The sequence below is a fragment of the Diplotaxodon limnothrissa genome, linkage group LG9 (assembly GCF_057381915.1).
Source record: "Diplotaxodon limnothrissa isolate DT_005_m linkage group LG9, D_limnothrissa_male_GT1.1, whole genome shotgun sequence".
In the NCBI taxonomy this organism is placed as follows: domain Eukaryota; kingdom Metazoa; phylum Chordata; class Actinopteri; order Cichliformes; family Cichlidae; genus Diplotaxodon; species Diplotaxodon limnothrissa.
The window spans coordinates 20,764,575-20,788,379 of record NC_140604.1 but is presented as its reverse complement, the minus strand read 5'-3'; the positions used below and the strand labels follow the sequence as shown (position 1 = coordinate 20,788,379).

The following is a 23,805-nucleotide window of genomic DNA, read 5'->3' as shown; positions in this document are numbered from 1 at the left end:
GAGACACAAATGAAGACAAAAAGAACATTTTCTTTAAAGAGACGGTAAATTTACAAAACTAACTTCATCACATTTTACTAACACAAAGGCAGTGGCTGCTTATTTCAGGCCTGTTATAACAAATGCACGTGAGCTGACGTGTGCCATCGTTGCTATGAACTCCTAACTGTATTTAATGATCATACTTTGTCCTGCTGCTTTTTTAATAAACAAATAAAAACAGTTCCTGATAAACTAACTCGACATCCTGTTACGGGCATTTTTCTTAATAATTAACATTGAGAAAAATTACAAATAAAATAAGCTTTTTCTTTTAAATATGGCATTTTACGAAAGAGAGAACAGCGGATTCATAAGTATGTGGAAGAGTCTGAATTACATTAATAACAAATTCAGTTTTGAAGAGAATAAAGCAGACTTTTTTTTCATTTGCTAACAAACAAAGTTGAACTTTGATGTTAAACAAGAGTTGAAGTCAAAGAGGCTTCACCTACAAACACTTGGATTATAAAACAGTTTGAAGTGCAGACAGGAGGCCGATCACATCCGAGGTGAGACGACTCGCACTGCGCTGTTAGGTGGGATTTACTCTCACAGCTTCAGTTAAACAAAACAAAACATCATACTGGCAAATTAGCCAAATTTTTAAAACCTTTTCTGCTGGTTTCAATAAAACTTCTATCATACAAAGTGTGAATATGTGTAATGAGTGTAGGGAAATTTTAGCTTCACAGATCAAATACTATAGCTTGAAATTTTCACTGGTCTTATCAGGATCTTTCATTTGGGACAGATACATTAAAACTAGTGAACTAGTTTACTAGTTAATTCTTAACTAGTTTTTGACTTGTTAAGTCCAGCAAGTCCTACAAACTCCCATTTTTGAGCAAACACTAATAAAAAAAACTGTCATTTATTGTCTTTTTAAATTTCTTAATGGTTTCTGGTTGAATTTTACAACTGCAAAACAAAGCATACTTAGTCATAAAAAGTAAGAAAACACCAAATTCATTCAACTTTCATGTTGGATTGATCAAATTTGAGCCGTTGCACCACAAAACAAAAACATCAGTATAAAGTTTAATCCGATGGTACTCTAATATGTGAAGCTAAAATCTTCCAGCAATCATTATATATGTATTTATTTCTTCGCGGTTTCATTGTAGGACTGTTGTTTAACTACCAGATAAACGAGACTGCAGATTTAAACTTAGGCTTGATATAAATGTATTTTTCTACCATAAATCAGCTGGAGTGTTTCTCACACACTGTTGTTAAAAAACAAAAAAACCCAGCACTGAACTTGAATTTGTATATCTTTATTACATTTGAGGGTTAGCACCTGAGTACTGCATCTAAAATGAGCAAATTCAACAAAATAGAGTAACTTTGACTGTATCTGTGTAAAGTAACCAGTTCTTGAAACATTATGATCTATAACATCCATCACAGGTTTCCACTTTCCACTTTTCTCTATGTAAATGTGATTAAAATGTATCATTTGACAGGGATTAGGCAGTTTTACATAAGTCAAGTACTAATGAAACAGATGTACAGAGAGGTTATAGCAGTGAGGTCAAACTCGTTTCACACTGACGGCCACGAACAGTCCACCATGACTTGAGTGGGCCAGACGAGTGAAACTCCACTTTCTGTCCGTGTAAAGGTGTTTAACTCCACATTTAATCCCTGAGATATCGTACAATAAGATAAAGATCTGCAAGTTCAACACCACATCTCAGTGTTTCTATGATAAATGTGTAAAATTACAGTTGTGGTGCAGCTCACTGCCCAGAGTGTCTGATGTTTGTACAACATAGAGTTTCATGGATGAAAATTTTCTTTCTTTTTTTATGTCATAATGGTAGACAGTGAAAAACACTGTCTACACTTTTCTGTCATTTAACTATTTATCTATTACTTAACTTCTTTGGTGTAGAATGAACGGCTGTTATCAGCAGGAAAAGCTGTCCAATGATTTATGCACTTCCTCATATTTTCTGCAGTGTTTGCCTGGCCGATTCTGGCCCCCGGGCCTTATTTTTGACACCTTTGGGTTATAGCAGAATATATAAGGTGTCTGTCTCCCTGCTTGTTACAAAATGACACCTTCAATACAAAATAAACCGACTGGGTGCACGAGGACAGGATGAGGCAATCAGGAAGTAAGAATACATTTTTAAAAATGCATAAATATTATCAGCCTTTTCTTGTAAACGTGACACCTGGGACAGCAGGTGTCACAGGGGATGTTTAAATCTTCACTGCTGTTGAAACGTCTAAATTAAACTAAAAATGTTGTTTTCTGAAGAATAAAGCAGACTTTGTGAGCGCAAACATATTTACATTTGCTAACAAACACAGTTGAACTTTGATGTTAAACAAGCGCTGAAGTGAAAGAGTCTCCACCTACAAACACTTGCATTATAAAACAGGAGGTCTGTGTGCAGACAGGAGGCTGATCACATCCACGATGAGAGGACTCGCACTGCTCTGTTTGGTGGGATTTATTCTCACAGCTTCGGTAAGAAAATATCATGCACCTGTTTGATGTTCATGGATTTCCTGAAAGAATTAACAGTCTCACTGAGTTTATAACAAGTGATAATCTACATAAATGTTTAGATTTCATCTTTAACATTGTAGGACTGTTGTTAGTTAGTTAGTCCAGTATGTTTTTAATTTCTGTTTATTTATTTTGACCAAGAATCAGCTGGAGTGTGTCTCATGCTGCTGACTCGCTGAGATTAATTGATTAATGCTGCTTTGTTTGCTTTGAAATGTCAATGACCTTCCAGGGGAAAAAGGCAAAAATAAAAACCTCCAACACTTAAATCTGTATATTGTTATTCTATTAAAGCGTTTTCCATTTTCTTTTCAGCTGCATGAAGGAGGCGCAGCACCATCATCGGATGTAAGTTACAGTGGTGTGTCTAGAAAATTTTTGTTGGGGGGGCCAGGTAGGGGCACAGATTTGGAGAAGGGTGGCAGATGTAATTGGCAGATAATGTTAAAAACAATTCTATTAACCATAATTCAATAACCCTGTAAACCTAATAACCGAATGCGCTTTTAACTCTTATTAGAATGAGATTTTAACCACTACTGTGCAAAGTTTTTAGATACTGCGTTGCTAAAGGACAAGAGATACAATCAGTGTTTTGTCAGTGTTTACTCAGCATTCAAGGACAGCAATATTTGCATAGTATTTTTACTGACATATAGTGCACATATGTTTTGGGCAAAAACATTTTTTAATATTAAAATATGAACATTTGTAACAAACAATTGACAAATTAGCCAATGCAAAACTTTATCTGCCTGTTAAAAAAAGAAGATAATCTTCTCACAAACTGGTGTTTGATTGTGAAACAGGAAAAAAGTGGGGAAACAACTGAAAAGACTAACATTTGAATAAAACCTAAAGGCAAGTAAATACTTTCTATGCTGCCTTATGGTAAACTTTGGTAATATTGATAAAGAACAACACTGGCTGATGATGAAATCCAGTCAGCTGGCATGGTGACACTGCCAGTATTAACCTGCAGGGCTGGACTGGGACAGAAAATCGGGCATTTTGACTAGAGACGGGCCCCCCAGGTATTAAAGCCATAAAGCCTTTGACTGAAAACAAATGCTGTTGTGACAGTGATGTACACTATCTTGTTGGTATATGTATGATTTCTATACATTTTACGTCAGATAAAAACTTTGGTTGTAAGATTTAGATAATTATTTAATAAAAGCGAGATATTTTAAATGAGAATAAGAAAGAAAAGTATTTCTTTGTGCCCCACCTTTCCCTGTTAATGCCCTACCTGCCCCCTGGCAACACTTTGCTAGATCCGCCCCTGCACAGTTACCAGCTGTCAGCTGCTTAGAAAAGGATCCTGGTGTTATTTGTCTCTCAGAAACAGTTCATAACTTCCCTTCAACTCATTCATGTCACCTAAAAGGTAAACCTGTTTCTCCATCACAGCTCTGATGATTCAGTAAGGACATCTCCTGGTTTCATCTTCATGTTTCCCTCTCACCAGATATCCAAACCGACATCATGACCAGCAGCTTTACAGCTGTGGCTCCAGCAAACATCAGCTGATACTAGAAATTAATATTAAATAAATTCTAACAACAGCTGATCAAGCTTAAACGTGCTGCCGTTGTTTAGCGCGACATCCGCTGGTTTCCTCTTTCTGGCACAAAGTGGGCGATAAATAAACAAGAGAGACGATCAGCTGATCATTGATCAGTTTCATGATTGAAGTAGCAACAGGAGAGGCAGGATGAGAGAAGAGGCAGCTGTGCAGCGTAAACACAGAATAACTCCAGCTTTGTGTCTTTTTCCATTCTAGCTAAAGTTCGGGACAAACTGCGTCTCTTCTCAGCTCAATACCAAACCCGTAATATTTTCTCTGATTGAGGGACCATTCCATTTTTAAGGAGCCGTTGGCAACTCTACTAACTAACCTTATGAATAAAATAAAGTTCACTATCAGTAACATCATAGCACCCACCCACCTAAAAACTCCATCAAGCTGGCTAGAACGCAGTACGAGTTATTGCAACTGAGGGTAAAAAGTCAGCACAACGAAAATAAACTCCACCTAAACTTGGTTCATATCTGACCCAGATAGACTGCAGGTCATAACTTCTTACCTGAAGTTCAGTTCACCTGACACTCGGACTGGCGGCTGCCTCGGGGCTCTCCTCCTGCCTCCCCTTCCCTCATCCACCTGTTGCCTCTGTGGAAGCCCCGCCATAGCCACCACCAAACAACTAAGTCATTTTTACACATCGACCTGCATCTGGCCAATCCACCACCTCTCATTGTTCATGCCATTACAAAAAAAAATAAAAAATAAGTCACTGGGGATATGCCCGGTATGCCCGATGGCCAGTCCAGCTATGTTAACCTGCAACCAAATCTGCAGCTCCATACAGCAATGTTACGACTTAGATTATATCTTATAACTCATAACTCTTATGTTAGCTGCCCTCAGTAGCATACTGTCAGAAATATTCGAGGGCTGCAATAATTCTTTAAGTGTTATTTTTTCCTTGGGATTCTAATTTCACCGAAGTTTACTAAACTCAACAAACTTAATATTACTTACCGGGACATTTATTCTGTCCTCATTTTCTTTCACCGAAAAATTGTTTCCTGCAGTGCCGTCTTTCGTGCTTTGCTCTCCTACCTTTGCTAACGTGATGCACATAGCGCAGAAGCCGATGCTGCATTCACTTACACTCGGATATCTGAGCTTCACCGTGAAAACATAATCGTACATTTGATATTTGATTGAATTTTATTGTTTTGCCTTTGGGGTGGCACCTGGGGTGGCCAGTCTGGCTGGGGGGGTGGCCTGTGCCCCCCCAGGCCACCCCGCTCAACACGCCATTGGTAAGTTAGAAAAACAAAAAAACAACCTGTTGACACGAGTGGCATTATTCACCAGTAATTATAACATTATAATATTATATATAAATGTGTGTGTGTTTATTTTTTTTACTTTAGAATGCTGGCAGCTGGCATCCTCTTGAAAGCACTGGCAATTTTCCAACTGCTCCAACTCGTGTAGTAAGTAACGCCACAAAAATAAGCAATATTTATATGTCCGTGCGTGTCCTGCAAGGTGTAAAATGATAAAAAGTATCAAATTATTTGTTTATTTGTGCAGGTTATATTTTATTTAGATGTTGGGGAAGGGTTGGGTTTAAAGATCTGTAACTAATGTAATCCAACATATTTCAGAACGGGACCTTGCATCCAAATAATTCTACTCGTGCTGGAAATGCCACAGAGGTAAAACACCATCAGCACAGCTTTTATGAAGTCTGACAACAGCATTTAATTTGAAATAGCACTGACGAGAGAACAGAGAATATGTGGCAATTTATTTAAAATCCTTTTATTTCTCTTTACACTTTACAGGTTCATCACAACAATACAGCTGCAGCAACAGTGAAAGAAGACGCGTGATGCTAAAAATGTTGAAGCGTGAATCTTCACAGAGACAGACGACCGTGATTCTGCTGGTGTTACCGTCTTCTCTGAATAAACACTAAAATTATGTTGTGGGAAAAGTTTTCTTTATTTATTAAACTTAATAAAAGGTCTTTTAAAATGTGTTTTTCAAGAGATGGAAAAAAAGACCTACTCTAACATAGGAATTAATAACTGACGTTAAATTTTCACGTTAATCATATTTCATTAACAATTAAGCACTGCCTGGTTATTTAAGGTCTAAGAAACTGAATGCATCACATCAGAGTCGGAGCTGTAGGGGCGTTTCTAGGACTTTCTTAACAAGGTGGCAGAGAGGGGGGCAATAATCATGTGTGATCTCAAATTTAATGTCCTCAGCTTGTAATGTTTAGACTTTGAAATGCAGTTACTTTGATTACAGTGCTTTGTTCTCTCACAAACCACAAGCTTTACATAAAAGTACATACAAATTTAACCTATTAACAGTTAGACAATTACAAATCAAAAATAAAGTAAGCTAGTCACACGCAGTAATGTAACAGCTACACATTTTAAAATCAATATTAGCTCATAGCTTTAAAAGTCATTTTAAATGTAAGAGTGTTTTTTCTGCACATTACTTGCAGAAACGTGCAGATCGAATCACCGGTGTTGTCAAAACGCGACTGTGATTCTGCGGAGTGATTGACAGTACTGTGATCCAATAAGATAAGGCAGTTTCAGATGGACAGTTTTCTAAACCAATGACGGTGGGAGTTAGAGGGTAGGCGATCAGATTCCAAGAGGGGTCTAGAAGGGTGGGTCTAGAAAGGGCGGTGCCACCCCATGCCACCCTTTTAGACTCACCCCTGCTGAGCTGAGCATCAGCCAAGTCGCAATCAGCCAAGGTTTCAGGTGAACCCATTGCCCCACCCTATGTGATTTCCTGAGGTCAGATGGCCCAGGATGTGAGTGGGCGTTAAGGCGTCTGGGGAGGGAACTCAAAACTGGATTATAGATGGCAGACAGTTGGTGTCGTAAACCACCGCCTCTGTTCAAAGATGGTCATTCACAGTGGACATAGATGGCTTCTTTCACTCCTCTTTCAAACCATCTGTCCTCTCTGTCCAAAATATGAACACTGGCATCCTCAAAAGAGTGACCTTTGTCCTTTAGATGCAGATGGACAGCTGAGTCTTGTCCCGTGGAGGTGGCTCTTCTATGTTGTGCCATGCGTTTATGAAGTAGCTGTTTGGTCTCTCCAGTGTAAAGTTTTGTTTAGGAGGCAAAACTCCTAAACACAAACTTAACAACTGCATGCGGTACAGTGTAGAGAGGAATGTCCAGACCTCTACATTTTGGTTTTAGAGCTGAGAACCTGCAAATTCAGCCCAATACAAACTAACTCGACATGACAACACCCGTCTGAACAAAGACCAAAGCTGGTTTTGTTCTTTTTTTAACACTATTAGTTTACATTTGGATTATTCCAGTTCAAAAAATCATTAATAAAATGGATAAAAAAATGAATAAAATTAATAAAATGAGCATTTTTAACCAAACATAACACTTAAGAAAGAAGCAAAAAAAAATTTAAAAAATAAAACGAAAGAAAGAAACAGTAAGTAAAAAGGGCCTGAATTATATTAAACTAAAAATGTTGTTTTCTGAAGAATAAAGCAGACTTTGTGAGTGCAAACATGTTTGCATTTGCTAACAAAGTTGAACTTTGATGTTAAACAAGAGCTGAAAGAGTCTCCACCTACAAACACTTGCATTATAAAACAGGAGGTCTGTGCGCAGACGGGACGCTGATCACATCCACGATGAGAGGACTCGCACTGCTCTGTTTGGTGGGATTTATTCTCACAGCTTCGGTAAGAACATTCATATCCCTGTTTGATCTTCAAGGATTTACTGAAAGGAAGAAATTTAAATGGTTGAAAGGAACTAACGGTCTCACTGAGCCAATAGCAAATTATAGTCTTCATAAATATTTAGATGTCATTTTATATTTTTGTAGTTTTGTAAAGCTATTGTTTAACTGGTAAGTTCGACTCCAGATGTAAACATGAGTTTGAATTAAATATATTTTTTCACCAAGAATCAGCTGGAGTGATTCATGCTGCTTTGCTTGCTTTGAAATGTCAATGACCTTTCAGCACTGAGGGAAAAGAAAGAGGCAAAAAAAAACCTCTAGCACTGAATTTTGTATCTGTCTAACATTATTCTGTTTTTAAGTTTTATCAGGTAGTAAATACAAACACTTGTCATTACATCTTAACCTCCTAGGACCTGGCGTCCACATATGTGGACATCACATTTTGGGTTATTTAGGCCAAAATACTCAATTTTGCTCTACATGGGCCTGATATCCACTTACGAGGACATTATGCTGCTACTGTTCTATCAAAATTTTAAACGAATATCCTCATATGTGGCTCTTATTTTTCTTAAAAACAAAAATAAGGTAAAAAAAAACCTTTGTTTTTACATTCATCGGGCCCCAAACAGCCCAAATATCAAAGAGAAATTAAAAATGCATGCCGTTTAAGAGTTCGGGTCTTAGGAGGTTAATCCAATCTTTAAGAAACAACATCACCCAATCACAGCCTCTAAAACGAGAAAACAAAAGTAGATAAACTCAACACAAAAATAAGGAATTTTTGCAGCTTAAAGTCATCTTAATTTATTATTTGACATGGATGGTGTGATCTTATATAGGTCATATACAGATCATGAAAAACATATTCTATAGCTATTTTAATATTAAATCTTTGTCCCTTTAGTTTTTGCAACTTACATTTCCAACTTCAGTGTCATCAATGTCCAGAAAGAGAGAAAATATGAAATCTTTTTATTTCCACCTTTTTTGTGCAGCTTCCATAATTACTTTTTTTTGTTTCGTTTTATTAAAATGTTTCTTCTTCTTAAACATCAAATGGTTTATTTTAAGAAGACTTAAAGTTGTTCTTTGTCATTCTAGCATTCAGCTAGAGCTACAACTACCGTAAGTACTACATTAATAAAACACCAGAAACATCAACCAGTATTTCTAATGTTTTATATTTTCATGTTTATCGGTTTAAGTAAAGATTACCAAAGGTACCCTGACGAATTGTTAAAATATTACAAAACTTGACATATCTTTCATTTCTTGGTTTGATGGTGTGTAAAACTATTTGTAGATTAGATTTGATTTAGATGTCGGGGGAAAGGTTAAGTTTAAAAGCCTGTAACTAATGTAATCCAATGCATTTCAGAGAATACCCACCTCTTTCTGGCATGCTCTATCCTCTAATAATACTCGTTCATCACCTAGAAATGGTACACAGGTAAAACACCTTCAACACAGCTTTCATAATGTCTTACAACAACATTTAATCTGAAATAACACTGACAAGACAGCTGAGAACGTATGGCAAATAATTTTTTATTTTCCTCCTGTATATTATATAGGCCGTTCATCACAACAATACAGTGGAAGCAACAGTTGAACCAACAGTGAAAGAAGACGCACCAAATGTGCTCTAAAAACTTCAAAGAAAGACACCGTTCGACTGATGGTATAGTCTTCTCTGAATACACATTAGAAACCTATAATTAAAAAGTTCCTCTTATTTGTTATTATGCTTTGTATAAGGTCATTTAAAATCTATTTGTTACTTAGGAGATGAAACAACAACAAAAAAAACACCTACACTGACCAAATTCAGTTTTATTTATTTTTCTGTTATTTAATCCTCACAATGTTACTGGAGGCCAAAGTAATACTATCCAGAGTAACTTTCTGGTTAGATACCATAACCAGAAAGTTACAATAACGTCTGTTTTAACTGGATTTAGAAGCAGGAAATTAGAGGACATCCAGATCTTTATGTTATGTTATGTTAATAGAAATTCCTGCAGTTTAACTAATTGGTGTGTGTTACGTGGCTCCAGGGATAAATAAAGTTGGGTGTCACCTGAATAGAAGTGAAAATGTACGCTATGCCTTCAGATGCTGCTGCCTAAGGGAAGCATGTAAATGGTAAACAGAAATGGTCCGCGCAGGGAACCCTGTGGTACTCCATAATTAACCTTAGTGTGTGAAGAGGACTCCTCATTTACATGAACAAATTGGAGCCTATTAGATAGAAATTATTCTAATCACTGCAGCGCAGTACCTGTAATACCGACTGCATGTTCTAATCTGTGTAATAACATATTACGGTTGACAGTATCGAACGCTGCGCTGAGGTCTAGCAGGACAAGCAGAGAGGAGTCACTGTCAGAGGCCATAAGAAGATCATTTGTAACCTTCACTAAAGCTGTTTCTGTGCTGTGATGAGCTCTGAAACCTGACTGAAACTCTTCAAATAAGCCATTCCTCTGCAGATGATCTGTTAGCTGTTTGACAACTACTCTTTCAAGGATGTTTGATATGAAAGGAAGGTTGGAGATTGGCCTATAATTACCTAAAACAGCTGAGGCAAGTGATGGCTTTTTAAGTAGTGGCTTAATTACTGTGAGCTTGAAGGGCTGTGGTACATAGCCGATTATTAGAGATAGGTTGATCATATTTAAGATTGAAGAATTAATTAATGGCAGGACTTCTTTGCGGAGTCTTGCAGGAATTAGGTCTAAAAGACACGTTGATGGTTTGGAGGAATAATTACTGAAGTTAAGATCAATTGGAGAAATAGACTAAATAAATATTAATGGTATTGAAAGTAGCTGTAGATAATGTTACTTCTAGAGACTGAGGTTATGAATAATTTTTTCTATAAACATTTTCTTTTAGAATTTTATTTGCAAATAAATTCATCAAGTTATTAATAGTTAAGGTTAAATGAATGCCCCGCTCAGAGTTGTTTTTATTTTCTTCAATCGGTGATGAGTAGTAAGATGTTCTAGCTTTACGGGGCTTTTTACAAAAATACAAATAAAACAAATTAATGACACGCCAGTTCCACAGCAGCTTACGAGTCATCTGCTTTAAAATGCAAATTTAAGAGTCAAGTATGTCTGATTTATGGTTTTGCTTTGTTTTATTTTTTTCCTTTCAGAGTCATACGCAGTGTAGATGTAAAAGTATTAAGATAATCAACCTCTGTGGGAGGAGACTTGGGAGTAAAATGTTCGAGTTGTACGTCAAATCCAGACCCTGAGTGTGTTGGGTGGGGGGTGGGTTCTTTTAAATTTTGAAAGTCAGTTGAGTCATTTGGCTGTCAGCGGATGCACGATCCTATGAGGCGTTTCCTCATAGGATCGTGCATCCGCTTTAAAAGTAATTCTACTCCCTCAACAGAGGTAACAGACCATCAGCACAGATTTCATGTCTTACAACAGCATTTTATCTGAAATAACATGGACAAGACAGCTGAGACTGTGTGGCAATTAACTGAAATCATTTTATTTATTTATTTTTTCCTCTGTATACTTTATAGACTGTTCATCACAACATGTCATTGGAAGCAACAGCGAAAGAAGACGTATCCAAGAGACGCTAAAAAGATGAAAACATGAAACCTCCCAGAGACAGACCACAAAATCTGTTAGTTTCACTGCCTTCTCTGAATAAACATTAAAAGGCTGTATTTAAAACAAAGAAGACGTTTCTCTTATTTGTTGTTATGCATGTATAAGGTCATTTAAAATGTGTTTTTCACCCAAGAGCTGGAACTTTTGTGTCGGGACAAAAAACATCTACTCTGACAAAATGAGACAATATAGGAATCGATAATCGAGGGGACATCAGATTAACACAAGTCAGGCGTTTACAGCTTCAAGGATTCAGACAAGACTAAATTCACAAGGATCACTTTATTTTTTTTCCTGTGTTGAGGGTCTTTTTCATCACAAATATTACCCAGCAGGATGTCCCAGCAGGTATCAATGCTCCCTAACATATTCATGGGAAGAACATACACAACATAACTTCATTTCTTTATGTTTCTAAACACACTGCTTTAAAGCCCACTGGATATTAACTGGGTGTCGCACAGCTGCACAAGCTACCTGTTTTACATGAGGACTGCGATTTTTGGATTACCTGTGAGGAAAAAACACAAAAGCCTTAAAAATCGGGGGGGTTTAGTCAGTATGGTCAAACATCATCAAGAAATCAGCATTTGAAAGTGGTTTCCAATCACTCAGACCACAGGAAAGCATTTGTTACCAAAAGGCTGGTTTCAGATTAGAAACAAGCTTTAATGACTCGTCTGATGTTCAATGAGAAAAAGGGCAGCAGAATCAAACAGTGGATATGAAAGACAGTTAGTAGTTGTAATCAGCAGGCAAACTAAAACAGCACTACATTCTTGAGTTTGTTTTTCTTTTGCATGTTTTTTGTGTCTTTTTTTTAGCAAAGTGGTGAGATCCGGAGGCAGGCAACAGCCCGTTGAGACAGCACTTCACTTCAGATGACAATGCAGTTTCTTTCTACCAGTAAGGCCACTTTATAAAGAAACATCTAAATGAGGACCGCAACCTATCGCTTCTTGTCCATTGCTCTCTGCAGAGTGTTGTCATCGTGAATTTAAAAGGAAAAGAGAAGAAGAAAAAGAACAATGTTTCAAGTTTCTAAATTAAAGAGCCTGATGGTCAGCTTGTAAGCAGAGGGAGGGGAAGGGGGTGGGGGGAGGTTGGTGTTCGCCCCTCCCCCCTTCCCATCTCCACCACAGTGAGGGTAGGAAAAAAAAAAAAAAAAAAAAAAAAAAGAAGAAGCTCAGTCCACATGGTCACCACCAGCTATGCTGCTGAGGTAGTATCCCCGCTCTCAAAGTCCCAACCGCAACTCAAGAAAAAAAGAACAAAAATACACCTCAAAATAACCGCGGGTTATAGCGATCTTGCAAAAAAATAGATATTCTCACATAAGTTTGTAAAATCATCTTGCCTAAAGTCATCTTCGATCCTCTGTGGCTTTTCTCAAAGCAAGTCCAGAGAGAAGTTGCGCCACACAACCGCTGCTCTGAGTACAATCCACAAAGAACACCTGTGTCGCCTTTTTGTTGCTGCTGCAGTGTCGTACGTTTGGGTGTATTTCCTAATTCCGTTTCGGTGGTTCCCTCTTTCAGCCCCTTCAGATGCAGTCCTTCAGTTTTGCCAACCAAACGTATGTGAAGTGTGTTTACTGATCTTTTTAAAGGGCGTGTCACTGTATGTGCTGCAGTGGTGGGGTGTTGTGTGTGTGTGTGTGTGAGTGTGTGTGTATGGGGCTGTGTGTTGTGTGTGGTGATGGTGGCATCGTGAGCTCTGTCAGGACTGCAGTCCACACAGCTTTGGGATCAGCTTCCTTCAAAGGGGCTGGGCAGGACCGTGCTGGAGGGGCCAGGGGACAGAGGGACGCCGCTCTACTTATCCCCCAGGATGGCGTACTGGTTGTCGAGCTGCAAGTGCTGCATAGAAGCGCCACCGGTCTCCTCTCTGCCACGGTTCCTGTGTTTCACAACCTCGAAGGTCTTCTCCATTTCTCTGTCCCTGAAACACAAACATCAGGTCATTCAAGGAGCGAAAGCAGCATTACTTACTGTAATTATGGTGGCACCACAGTATAATCATTCCTGCATAACTGAGCCTTTAGACACTTTATGTCCAGTGAAAAACTAAGTACCCCCTTACTACTTTCGTAGCTATCGAGAAGATCAGTAGCAGCCGGCTGCTGCTAATCAAATGACTTTGATCAACTGAGCATCAGTAAGTGTGAGCACCTCTATAACATGAGAAGCTTTGGCAGTTTGCTGGTCTGGAGCATTCAGGTGTGTGTTAACACAAAGCCAAGGACGAAAGACATCAGCAATGATCTCAGAGAAGCAACTGTTGCTGCCCATCAATCTGGGAAGGTTTACGAACAATATGAAGTCCATCACTCTGCAGTTAGAATGATTATTAACAAGTGGAAAATATTCAGTTGCTAATATGGCAACTTTTCACTCAAAGGTCACCACACACCACACCTCAGACTCTACAGGCCTCACTTAGCTTGTTAAAAGTTCAAAGTTCATGAGAGCACAAAGACTGAACACGTTTGGCTTGTTTGGAAGGTTGCAAGTGAACAAACCACAAGACTTCTGGAACAATGTTGTTATGACAAAGTGCACAGAGCCACATTTGGCTAATCAGCACAAATGGCTCACGCACAGTGGTGAAGGGGTGATGATTTGGGCTTGTTTTTCAGACTGTGAGTAACCATGAACTTGTCTAAATACCAGAGTATTCTAAACATGAGGCCATGTGTCCAATAATGAAAGCATCAGGACAATGATAACAAGCCTAAGAACAAAGTTTAGTACATATTTAAATACCATATTGGAAATAAAAATTACAAATAAAATAAAGCCAGAAAATCAAAACAACTACTGTTAACAAAAATGGATTATGTGGCACACAAAGGCTAGATGCTACAGCACAAACAGGAGAAAATAAGGATGTGATGACTACAGCGCTAACATCATTGTGAGACAAGAATACACTGCCACGTAAAACTAGCACGGCAGAAGTCAACCCTAACACAGATGCGAGAGTGAAATAAGTGATCTACAAAGAATCGCCAAGCAGTTCCCAGAGCTGAAGAATATTTTGCCCTTAGGCTCATCCAGATACGTTATTATAACGGTTTTCCTGTAAACTCTGCTTACTTGCGTGTCTCAACGTGCTTGGCGGTGGCCAGTAGAGAGGGGAACTGTGTGTCACTGAAGATTTCAGGAGGGCCCTGGGTCGGGCCTCGTTTGGTGGTGGTAAGTCGAGCTCCCGGAGGGCGATATACACCAGCGGGCTTCGCCTCAGGTACCTCTACATTCTCTACTGCTGAAATGAAATGCATCAAAAAACAAAAATCACTGTGCTGCTCAAAAAAAACAATGGAAAAGCTGAATTTAGATGACTGAAACAAAAAAGGTTTTGAGGGTTTCCTTAACAAATAAAGGCCCTCAGGTCCCCCAGGAAGAAAAAAAGGTCGATTTTACATCGGTTTACTCACCCACAGGAGCAGGAGGAGGCGCGGCACCAGACTTGTTCCAGGGACCTTTTTCACCTCGTTCTCCACTGACGAGAATGATCTCTCCATCCTCACCAACCTCCTCCTTCTCGTACTCCTCTTCCTCTTTCTCGTCACTACAAACAACCAGGAGGCAGTAAAGCATAGGTGAACACATGCCCAGGTGCCCTGCTGCTGATATAACTGAATGCATCAAAGCTGATAAGGTTAGGACAGAAACCTCCATGTCCTGTGTGTCCCTGTACATTTACTACACAGCAAAACAAAGATGCTTCCTTTTATTTCCATCACCAGAATGACAGCATTCAAATATGGCTGATTTAGAGTTTTGGGTTCAGAGCCAAAGACTCACAAAAAAAACAGATTTGGCTTCCATCCCCACTGCAGTGCACCTCCACGCTGTTTTAATACTATGGATATTGATACTTCTTGATCACTCTGTGAAAGTCCTGTTCTGGGCCATCTGGCTTGGGCCCTTCAGTGTGCAGAAACCTCCACCTCTGTGTCAAACTGACCTGTCATATTTAATCGCTGGTGATGCTGGACCTCCAGCTACATATCAACAAGCAACAAGTAGTGTCGACCGTGCCCAGGCCCAAAAGCGTTACATCGGATGCCTGTTCTGTGAAGTAGGACCAACCCAATCACTGCTTACGACCAACTCTACTCACCAGACTTTGTCTTCTTCCTCAAAATGAAACAGAAGATTAACAGTTGCTGTTTTAATACAGTGGAGGAGACATAGTGTGCATTGCTGCAAGAACAGGACTTCCAGGGAATGATCTAAAAATAGCAGGAACACTGGAAGAGGTCCAGAGGTGCACAAGGACATTGCCTGCTATCCCCTTTTAAGGTCAACTTAAATTGGGCATGATTTTTGGATCTTGAGGTTAAAGTTGCACCTTGCGAAATGTTCGGAACTGTTTGTGTGGACAAATTCGTCCATCCTATTTTAGGGAAGTCCGATTGTGAAATTCTAAGTCGGTACCAATAAATAACAATCAGGATGGCAGTGGAGAGGTTTTTTTGTGTGTTTGTTCTGTTTCTAATCAGCCACTGACAGTGGCGCATGTCAGCTGATTAGCATTTCTTTCACCACTCCCTCTGTTTAACCTCACAGCTAAAACAGCTGTTCTTTTATTTATTCACTCAAGGGTTCAAATTATTTATACTGTGGAGGTTTAGAACAGAAACTCTTAAAAAAATAAAACCAAGGCCCGGAGCCCAGAAACAGCCCGGCGGGGCTTCAGTCCACCCCGCAGGATGCCTTAACTCTTTACTCCTTGAAAATGTTCTAGGAGAAAACCTTGAGGCTCTTTTCTGAATTGAGTGGTTACTGGCATTTTTTCAGACCTTCTTGTAGAACAAAACTGCCTGTGAATCAGAAGTTAGAGAGGGTGGTCTCTGTCTATGCAGTTACCCCTGGAAAGACCCGAAAACTATTCCAGTGGTCGTCAAACCACGCCTTTAATGATATATACTGAGGTGTCAAAACTCGCCATTGAGGGTACAGGTGAGGTCGTCAGATGTCGCCTTTACATCTCGTTGTGATCCAAAGTGATGATCTAACCTGAGCCAGAGGTCTGACTCAGAATTGGTTTTACTACCAAACACCAGCCATTGCCCGCTATACTACACCAATGTATATGAGTAACAGATTCGGCTCTTCACCTGTCAGATTTATTATCGTTTCTATTTATTTAAAAAAAAAAAAAAATAGGATGTTTTTGACAGTTTAGCACAATATTTCTGTTTTCACCTGCAGAACAAACTCCAGGTAACGAGTTTCTGATGGATTTCTTGGTGTTACCACGGTAGCATTTTTCTGTAATAACATTTGACTGAATGTTGAAACGGCACTAATTTTTCTTAGGACATAATGTTTTATGAATTAACAGTTATTATGAAATGTCTGAACTATTTTAAATCAAACTGAGCTGTTTGTGGCTTAGTAATAAAATAGTATGACATCTGTTCTACAGAGGCAATTTATTATAAGTTCAATTAAATTGTATTTATCTAGCAGCAAAAAACCCCCCACAAAACGGCTGTCTTAAGGGGTTTTATAATGTAAAGTACAGACCCTACAATAATACATAGAAAAACAAAAATCAGATGAGTAAGCAGTTGGCGACAGTGGGGAGAAAAAAAACAACCCTTTTAACAGGAAGAAATCTCCAGCTCAACCAGGTTCAGAGAGGGGCAGCCATCTCCTGCGACCAGTTGTGGGTCTGCTGAGGGGGTCAACTTGTGTTTCTCAGCATTTAATCCATGAATTAATTCATTGAAAACAGGAAGGATGCGCTGTTGCTGTTTGAAAATTTGACTTCTCTTTCCACCCTCTGTCCCAAAAACATCTGTATGGGAGTGTTATCTCCTGCAAGCTTCTGCTGAAGCACAGCTTAACCAAACATGTTTTAACCTCACCTTATCTGCAAAGCCTGGAGTCGAAGCCCGCTGTAGTCCACTTCTTTGTGCTCAAATTCTTTCCACTCCTCGTCCTCCTGGGCAGAGGAAAACATTAATTCGTGCACCTCACAGTGAAATCACACTTTAACAGGCCTCTAAGATCACTGTAGTCCAGTCATCATTGTGTGTGAGACAAGTCGTCAAAGCTAATCGATAACACAGCTGTATCACCTGATCATATCCTGATGTTATTAAGTGCTAAAAAGATGCTGATCTGCTAACAACTTATAACAAATGGCGGCTCGGCCTTGTTGAGAAACCACGATACAAAGAGGAGGGCTGTCAGCTTTACCTCCTGCCGGCACATGATTAACATGTGGATTTAAAATGTTTACATCTAATCTTATAAGTCAGAACATATTTAAAAGATCGCACTCGAAGTCAGAGATCGTGAAAAAAAAAGCTCAAAACGTGCGTCGTGGCACATTGTTGTGCCACTGGAAACCATATGCCGGCTTTTCCTTACATCATCCTAGAAAATAAACTCACGTTATTACCCCGACCTTATAAAACAACGTACGGAGGGGGGGGAGGGGGGGGGGGGGGGAGGCTGCCGCCAAGCAGGGCTTCTCTCCCAGAGGCTCTAATTCTGATCCGGGAGCAAACACCCGGCCGGACACCGGTGTGTGGTAGCGATGTGAAAAGTTATCGCAGAGCAGCGCCGGTTACCTTATCGATCTGAGCGTCCTGGTTCTCGTTTTTAGTCGATTTCTCCTTCTCCTTCTTGGTCTTCTTCAGTGCCGCCGATGTGGGCCCCGCGGCGGACTCCTTCCCCTTCCCCTTCTCTTTCTTCTTCTTTTTATCCCTCTTGGCAAAGAAATCGTCCAGGCTCTTCTCAGTTGGTACATCCGCCATTTTCAAAGAGCAGCGTTAACTAGCTTCAGTCAGACAACCGAGCAATGACAAACGTGAAAATAAGCACTCAGACCGAGAGGACAGCGGGTGAAGCGAGCAGAGGAGATGGAGTTACTCTGGAGTCCTTTCACTTCTTAGCTTCTGTTACAAGCTGACTTAAAAAAAAAAAAGGTTCACTCCGGTCCTCTGCCCGAATCGTTAGCTATCCTGTCAACCATGCCATGCAGAGGCTATTTGACAAATCTGTACCGTCAACCGGAAGCACTTCTCCTCGCTTCCGCTTTCTTCTTCTTCGCGGTTAACAGCAACAAGGTGAATTAGCGCCACCTACTTGCCCAGCAACTTGCCTGGGAACGTTTAAGATCAAACAAAACGCAGTTTTAAAAGTAAAATTGTGTTGATTTATTATTAATGGAACCTACTTGGCCCTATGTGGAAAAGTAAACGTCCCTTAAACCTAATAACTGGCTGTGCCACCAATGGCAGCAGGAACTGCAATTAAGAATTTGCAGTGAGTCTTTCACATCACTGTGGAGGAATTTTGTAATAATAATAATAATAATAATAATAATAATAATAATAATGATAATAATAATGCATTTTATTTGAGGGTGCCTTTCTTAATCTCAAGGTCACCTTACAAAGAGAAAAGAAATCAATAAAACAGTAGATTAAAATAGATTCTAATAAATTAAAATACAGAAACCAGCAAAATACAACCACAAACAACAAATAAAAATAAACCCCCCCAACAAAAACAGCAAGCAAAATCTGTATTAAAGCGAGTAAGCCAGTTTAAACAAGTAGGTTTTGAGTTGTGACTTAAACAAGGGAAGGGAATCTATATTTCTTAAGGCTGAAAGAAGTGAGTTCCCGAGCTGAGGAGCAGAGCGACTGAAAGCTCTGTGCCCCATAGTGGTAAGGCGAGCAGGTGTGGCAGATGAAGATCTGAGAGAGCGGGAAACTGTGGTGATATGAAGCAGATCACAGAGATAAGGAGGGGTAAATCTTTTTTGCAGAGTTGTTTTAATTTATCTACAATGGAAGGTTTTCCAGCATGAACAGCCTGTTTAAGGTCATGCCAAAGCAAGAAGTCCCAGACCATCACACTGCCACCACCACGTTTGACTGTTGGTATGAATTTCTTTTTATGAAATGCTGTGTTAGTTTTACTCCAGATGCAACGGGGTGAAAACCTTGTAAAAGGTTCAGCTTTTGCCTTGTCGGTCCACATATTTTTTTGGAAAACGTGAAATGACTCTTTGTGTTCTTTTTTGGTCAGCAGTGGTTTTCTCCTTTGGACTTTCCCATGGATACCCAGTCTCTTTCTTATTCTTGAATAAAACTATTGTTGTATTGTTGAATGCTGCATGGTCTTTAGACGTCTTTTGCAATCTCCTGGATAGGTCATCAGTGTACTCTTAGAGTAATTTTGGTAGAGCGTTCACTCCTGGGAAGGTTTACCACTGTTCCCCTAATTATAAAAAGCAGAGCTGGGCTCATATGTCAGCACATGTTATCCAGAAGCAAGGAAAGAGCTTAAACTAACCACAAGGTGTGTAACAAATGCGATCACTGGTGTAAATAAGTGCATGGGTGAAGAAATGATGTATGCAACTGGATCCTGGACTTTCTGACCGGAAGGCCTCAGTCAGTACGGATCGGGAACTGCACCTCCAGCACCACCACACTGAGCACTGGGGCCCCACAAGGCTGTGTGCTCAGTCCTCTGCTGTTCACACTGCTGACTCATGACTGTGTAGCAACACACAGTTCAAATCACATCATTAAATTCGCTGATGACACGACCGTGGTGGGTCTCATTAGCAAGAACGACGAGTCAGCGTACAGAGAGGAAGTGCAGAGACTAACGGACTGGTGTAAGGACAACAACCTGTCTCTGAATGTTGACAAGACAAAAGAGATGGTTGTTGACTTTAGGAGGACACGAGGCGACCACTCACCGCTGAGCATCAACGGCTCCTCTGTGGAGATCGTTGACAGCACCAAATTCCTGGGTGTACACCTGGAGAAGGACCTCGGCTGGTCCCTCAACACCAGCTCCCTGCACAAGAAAGCCCAACAGCGTCTCTTCTTTCTGAGAAGACTGAGAAAGGCCCGGCTTCCACCACCGATCCTGACCACCTTCTATAGAGGAACTATTGAGAGCATCCTGAGCGGCTGCATCACTGTCTGGTTTGGGAGCTGTGCCATATCAGACCGCAAGACCCTACAGCGGATAGTGGGAACAGCAGAGAAGATCATCGGGGTCTCTCTACCCTCTATTGAGGACATCTACACCACACGCTGCATTCGCAAAGCCACCAGCATTGTGGCTGATCGGACACACCCCTCTCACACACTCTTTACACTCCTGCCATCTGGAAAAAGGTACCGAAGCATTCGGGCACGCACATCCAGACTGTGCAACAGCTTTTTTCCACAAGCCATCCGTCTCCTCAGCAAAAAGGGACTGACTGATAAACACGCACACACACACATACACTAACATTATCACTCAGCTTAACTCAAATACCTCAAAACATTGAGACTGGACTGACTAACCAACACAAAGCGCAAACACACTGACCTACACCACCAAACCATCGCACACACCAACCTGTAAATGCTCTTTTGCACAATATTATTACTAGATATATTATATATATATTTTTTTTTTGCACTAACTTGTCTTGTAGCACCTTGGTTCCTGGAGGAACGTTGTTTCGCCTCACTGTGTATTTTTAAACTGTATATGGTTGAAGTGACAATAAAGTTGAACTTGGAACTTGGAACTTGATGTATGCAATGTTGTTTATTTGCACCAAAATCCAAAAGATGTCTCAGGGAGGGGAGCCACACAGCATCTGAGCACTGAGGGCGTTTATAAAGAACAATGGCTCACTGAGCCCTGGTTTAACCATTGTCACCAACTGGAAATGAGCCACACCACCTCTGCAGATGAGACCAGCCACACAAACAGGCCAATAGGAAAGCAGGGTGGAGTGTGGCATCACAATAGTTGGAAAAAACGCTTTAATTGCTTTTATTTGTCCTTCATTTGAGTGATGTAGAACCTGTAACCACAATAGTTTACCTCTTTTTTTTCTTAAAGTTAGGTATATCAAAATGTCATGATTTAAACAAACTCAGGGCTCGACATTTAATTTGGTGGGATCTGGTCACCCCACAAAGTCTGTCCAGCGCAGCTTTTATTTGCAGTACCCTCACTTGCACTGTCTGCAACCCATAAAACAGAGGCCTGTCCTCTAGAAGCAAGTCTCAATACTGCTATCTTGGTAAAAGCTCGCGTTAAATATTTGGCAATTATTTTGAACGCCGTCTAAATTAGCTTTAATTCAGTTGGTTAACAGAACATAAAATCTGCATATCTGGAATAAAATTTGAACAAGTTTGATGATTTTGTTCTATGGTAAGGTTTAAAAGCTTTTTTTTCCCTCCACCAAATTTCAATGCCAACTCCTTGCTGTATTTTCCTTCCTTCCATCCTTCTTGGGTATTATGTCTCTTTCTTATAATGTCTTTGGCTCTAATAGCTTGTATGGGTTGGTTTCTATTATATAAAAATAATGTTTATATTTTTGCTGTACTGTATCCACATAATAGTAATTATAACTTGCTTGGATAAACTGATTGGCCAATTTATTCCTGGAAACTTGAAAGTGGCAAAATTAGAAATGAAAATAAAATAATGAAACAAGCAGTGCTGTGATTCCACTGGGACGACATCACAATGGATCGTATATTTTAACATTTTGTATTTTTTTTTTCTTCCAGAATAATAATTTGGACAAAATAAAAGTGTGTGTTTTTGTCAAGGACCAAACCAGATCTGGACTCAAATACAGGAATAAAAGTTTAACAGGTTTATTGAACTCACAAAAAAGTCAATTGTTTGGTGTCTTCTGAGTGAAGCAGGTGGGTGATATCTGGAGAGTTTCTCCTACACAGACTTCCCCTACATGTGGCGAGGGAGTATCTGCACAGCAGAGAATCATTTAAGCTCAAAGATAAAGCTGAATTTCTCACAAAATCAAACGCACTACCCATGCTGCACCTCATGTGCTCCCACTACCACAGCAAGTGCAACACCCCAGCAATTTCTTCTGGGAACTGTTCCACCTTAAGTAGTCGCTGAGTAATCATCAGATTGCACCCAGGTGAGTGATTGCTCAACAGCTTGCAGGTGTGGCCTGCCAGCAGAGGACACACAAGAAGGCTCAGCCTCTGAAGCCGACAAGCAGAATTACAAACACACACCCCCACGTGCACACAGCGAGATAGAGGGAAATGTAGGTTGGCACAGGAGGACGAGGGGACCATGACAGTTCCTTTGTTATGAAGATTTAATCGTTCTGAAAATTACTGCATTTTCAAGCACGTCCTGAATGCAGATAACATGTTGTCGTGTCCCTTTTAGTTATAGATAATTCAGATAAGAGAACTGTTCTGGAAGTTGTCAGAGTGTTTTTAAGAAAGAGGCTATTCCAGCTTCACAGAACAACTCAAACTGGCTCCAACCAAACCAACCAACAAAACAACAAACAGGCCCTAAAGAAGTACACAACTGGCTTTGTTAAGTGCTACCTTCAAAATGCATGCAGTCACTGGCATATTTAAAAAGACAAAGCCCAACCAGACTGACCAACAAAAGGAAGAGATTACGGTGGGCAAAAAAGACAAACCCAAGAGGCCTTTACTCCAGAAACTAAACTAGCCAACAGTTTTCAGCTGGCCTGACATGAGCGGTGAATGATTGATTAGTCTTTTAATGTGCTGAGCCTGCATTAGGTAACACAGTCTACTGCTGGAAAACAGTAATGACCGTTTCTGGGTCTCTGATATGCCTACGCAGAATAATTATTAATGAGTATGATTCATATCTACAGTTATTGTTATGGTAATTTGGGGGCTTTGAAATGTTCTCTTTCCTTTCACATCAGTGTTTTTTTTAAGGTTTTTGTGTGTTTCTATTTGATGTGACTACTAAGAAAAGCTGGGATGCAGTTCAAGATACGAATAAATCAGAACGCAGAATTAGTTAAAGCTTGTGTTAAAAAATGAAAAATGTTGCAAGGACAAAATATCAACCTATAAGTTTGCTTGTTTGTTTTAAATAAATTGGCTCATTTCGAATTTGTTGCCAACAACAAGCTGCAAAAAAGTCACATTGTGTCTTATTCTAACATTTTAGTTAAAAGTTTTCAAATTCTTGCTTGATATAAGATTTCAGCTTCTCAACGGATGAGAAAGATGAGAAGAAATGTCCTCCTGTGACTCACTTTTTGTTTTATATTAAGTCAGATGGGTGATTGTGGTCCATTGTTACCTGGACTTCTTTACATTAACGCAAAGAAAAGCTGTATTGTTTTAATTCAAGCAGAAAAGGTGTTATTAAATATTTTTGAGCCCTTGATTTGAGATTGATTTCTTGATTTTTGGTCAGCTATCTAGGTGTGCCGAGGACACAACAGAAGCTCAGAAGGAACAGAGCTTTTGCCTGTGACAGTGGTGG

The 23,805-nt window shown here is 39.8% G+C and overlaps 1 protein-coding gene and 1 long non-coding RNA gene across 4 annotated transcripts; one reads left to right on the top strand and one right to left on the bottom strand.

Annotated features, from left to right (window-relative positions):
- The first annotated feature begins 517 nt into the window (after positions 1–517).
- On the top strand, positions 518–6,102 carry LOC146625478 (uncharacterized). Its single transcript, XR_014906507.1, has 6 exons — positions 518–551; positions 2,436–2,524; positions 2,882–2,914; positions 5,516–5,578; positions 5,753–5,803; positions 5,933–6,102. It is a non-coding gene; the product is annotated as an uncharacterized LOC146625478 (long non-coding RNA).
- Positions 6,103–11,339: 5,237 nt separating this feature from the next.
- On the bottom strand, positions 11,340–18,475 carry cdv3 (carnitine deficiency-associated gene expressed in ventricle 3). 3 transcript variants are annotated; one of them, XM_085362829.1, is made up of 5 exons: positions 18,084–18,475; positions 17,373–17,449; positions 14,928–15,061; positions 14,587–14,755; positions 11,340–13,429 (listed from the first exon to the last, which is right to left on the bottom strand). In XM_085362829.1, the coding sequence occupies exons 1-5, from the start codon at positions 18,267–18,269 to the stop codon at positions 13,303–13,305; spliced, it is 693 nt and encodes a 230-aa protein (XP_085218955.1). In that variant the 5' UTR covers positions 18,270–18,475; the 3' UTR covers positions 11,340–13,302. The 3 variants fall into 3 exon arrangements, with proteins under 3 accessions (XP_085218955.1, XP_085218957.1, XP_085218958.1); XM_085362831.1 differs by having other exon boundaries at positions 14,587–14,752; XM_085362832.1 differs by having other exon boundaries at positions 17,373–17,446.
- Positions 18,476–23,805: the final 5,330 nt, after the last annotated feature.

Coding starts and splice junctions, on each gene's coding strand:
- cdv3 (XM_085362829.1), bottom strand. CDS start 18,269: ATGGCGGATGTACCAACTGAGAAGAGCCTGGACGATTTCTTTGCCAAG. Junction 17,450..18,083: donor AGGACGCTCAGATCGATAAG/GTAACCGGCGCT, acceptor TCCTCTGCCCAG/GAGGACGAGGAGTGGAAAGA. Junction 13,430..14,586: donor AAGCACGTTGAGACACGCAA/GTAAGCAGAGTT, acceptor TTTGTGTTTCAG/GGACAGAGAAATGGAGAAGA.